The sequence below is a fragment of the Asparagus officinalis genome, chromosome 7 (assembly GCF_001876935.1).
Source record: "Asparagus officinalis chromosome 7, Aspof.V1, whole genome shotgun sequence".
Taxonomy (NCBI): Eukaryota; Viridiplantae; Streptophyta; class Magnoliopsida; order Asparagales; family Asparagaceae; genus Asparagus; species Asparagus officinalis.
In genome coordinates this window covers 26,657,523-26,658,488 of record NC_033800.1, presented here as the reverse complement: position 1 = coordinate 26,658,488, position 966 = coordinate 26,657,523, and the positions used below count along the sequence as shown (strand labels likewise).

At 37.1% G+C, this 966-nt stretch overlaps 1 protein-coding gene across 4 annotated transcripts in view; it reads left to right on the top strand.

Annotated features, from left to right (window-relative positions):
• Positions 1-966, top strand: part of LOC109848477 (uncharacterized protein At1g04910-like) — a 13,252-nt gene that overhangs the window by 6,098 nt on the left and 6,188 nt on the right. For all 4 annotated transcript variants that reach the window (XM_020417993.1, XM_020417995.1, XM_020417991.1 and 1 more), the window contains 2 exons: positions 441-553; positions 727-817. In XM_020417993.1, the coding sequence (XP_020273582.1) occupies positions 441-553; positions 727-817 (204 nt within the window). The remainder of the gene's footprint in view (positions 1-440; positions 554-726; positions 818-966) is intronic.

Here is a 966-nt window from a genome sequence, read left to right as displayed (position 1 = left end):
TCCTGCATGCTTCAAAAAAATTGCTGCTAAAAGTAAATCCCTTTGTTCCACAGTTTTTCTTAAACATAAATGTTAATCTTTGTGGTTTGAAACTTGTATTTTCTATGTTGTAATGTAGAATTCTCAAACTTGATACATCCTGATCTTACTCAGGTCACTGGTGTTGTGTGACTGGCTGACAATGTACCTCTACACGTTCATCCACACACAGACACATCATCCACCCACCCACCCATCCATGCATGCGCCCGAAAGAATTGGTGCATTGAATTATCTTGTTTTTCCATAAATTAATATCTAGGTTGCTTCTAGGAATGGTTTGTATTATTTACATTTGATTATAAAATATATGCACTGGTATGTGCCTAACACAACTGAATTTCTGGTAGTTTTGAAAACAGTTCTCTTCAGATTTCTAATTCTATCTCTTATAATTATAGCCCATTCTTCCTCCAAGCATGGCTGAGTATCAGAGACTTAGATGTCGGGTTGCCTTCCATGCTCTTCAATTCCGCCCAGAAATTCTCGCGCTTGGGAACCAAATAGTTGAGAGGTACTTCTGTTTATGATTTGTTATGGATATCTGGGACATATGTTGTTTATTTCGTCATGTTTACTGAAGTTTTCTGAAACCTTCCTGCCTAACTTTGTTGTTTTCATGTTCTTTGTACTTGAGCATTGACAAACACTCTTTTTTTCCCAATCTGAATTCAAAACTACTTGCAGATTAAGGGCTTCTGGTCGTCCATACCTGGCATATCACCCAGGTCTTGTGAGAGATAAACTAGCATTTCATGGGTGCGCGGAACTTTTTCAGGTTCATTGTTTAAACTATTAACTTTTTTCTCCTTTATTGCCACCATCTTATACAAATTTTACCCCGTTTATGCTGCATCTGATATCTTGGCCTGTAAACCTAAATGGCTATTAGTAGGCCAAATTTCAAACCTCTTTCAAAATTTGAAT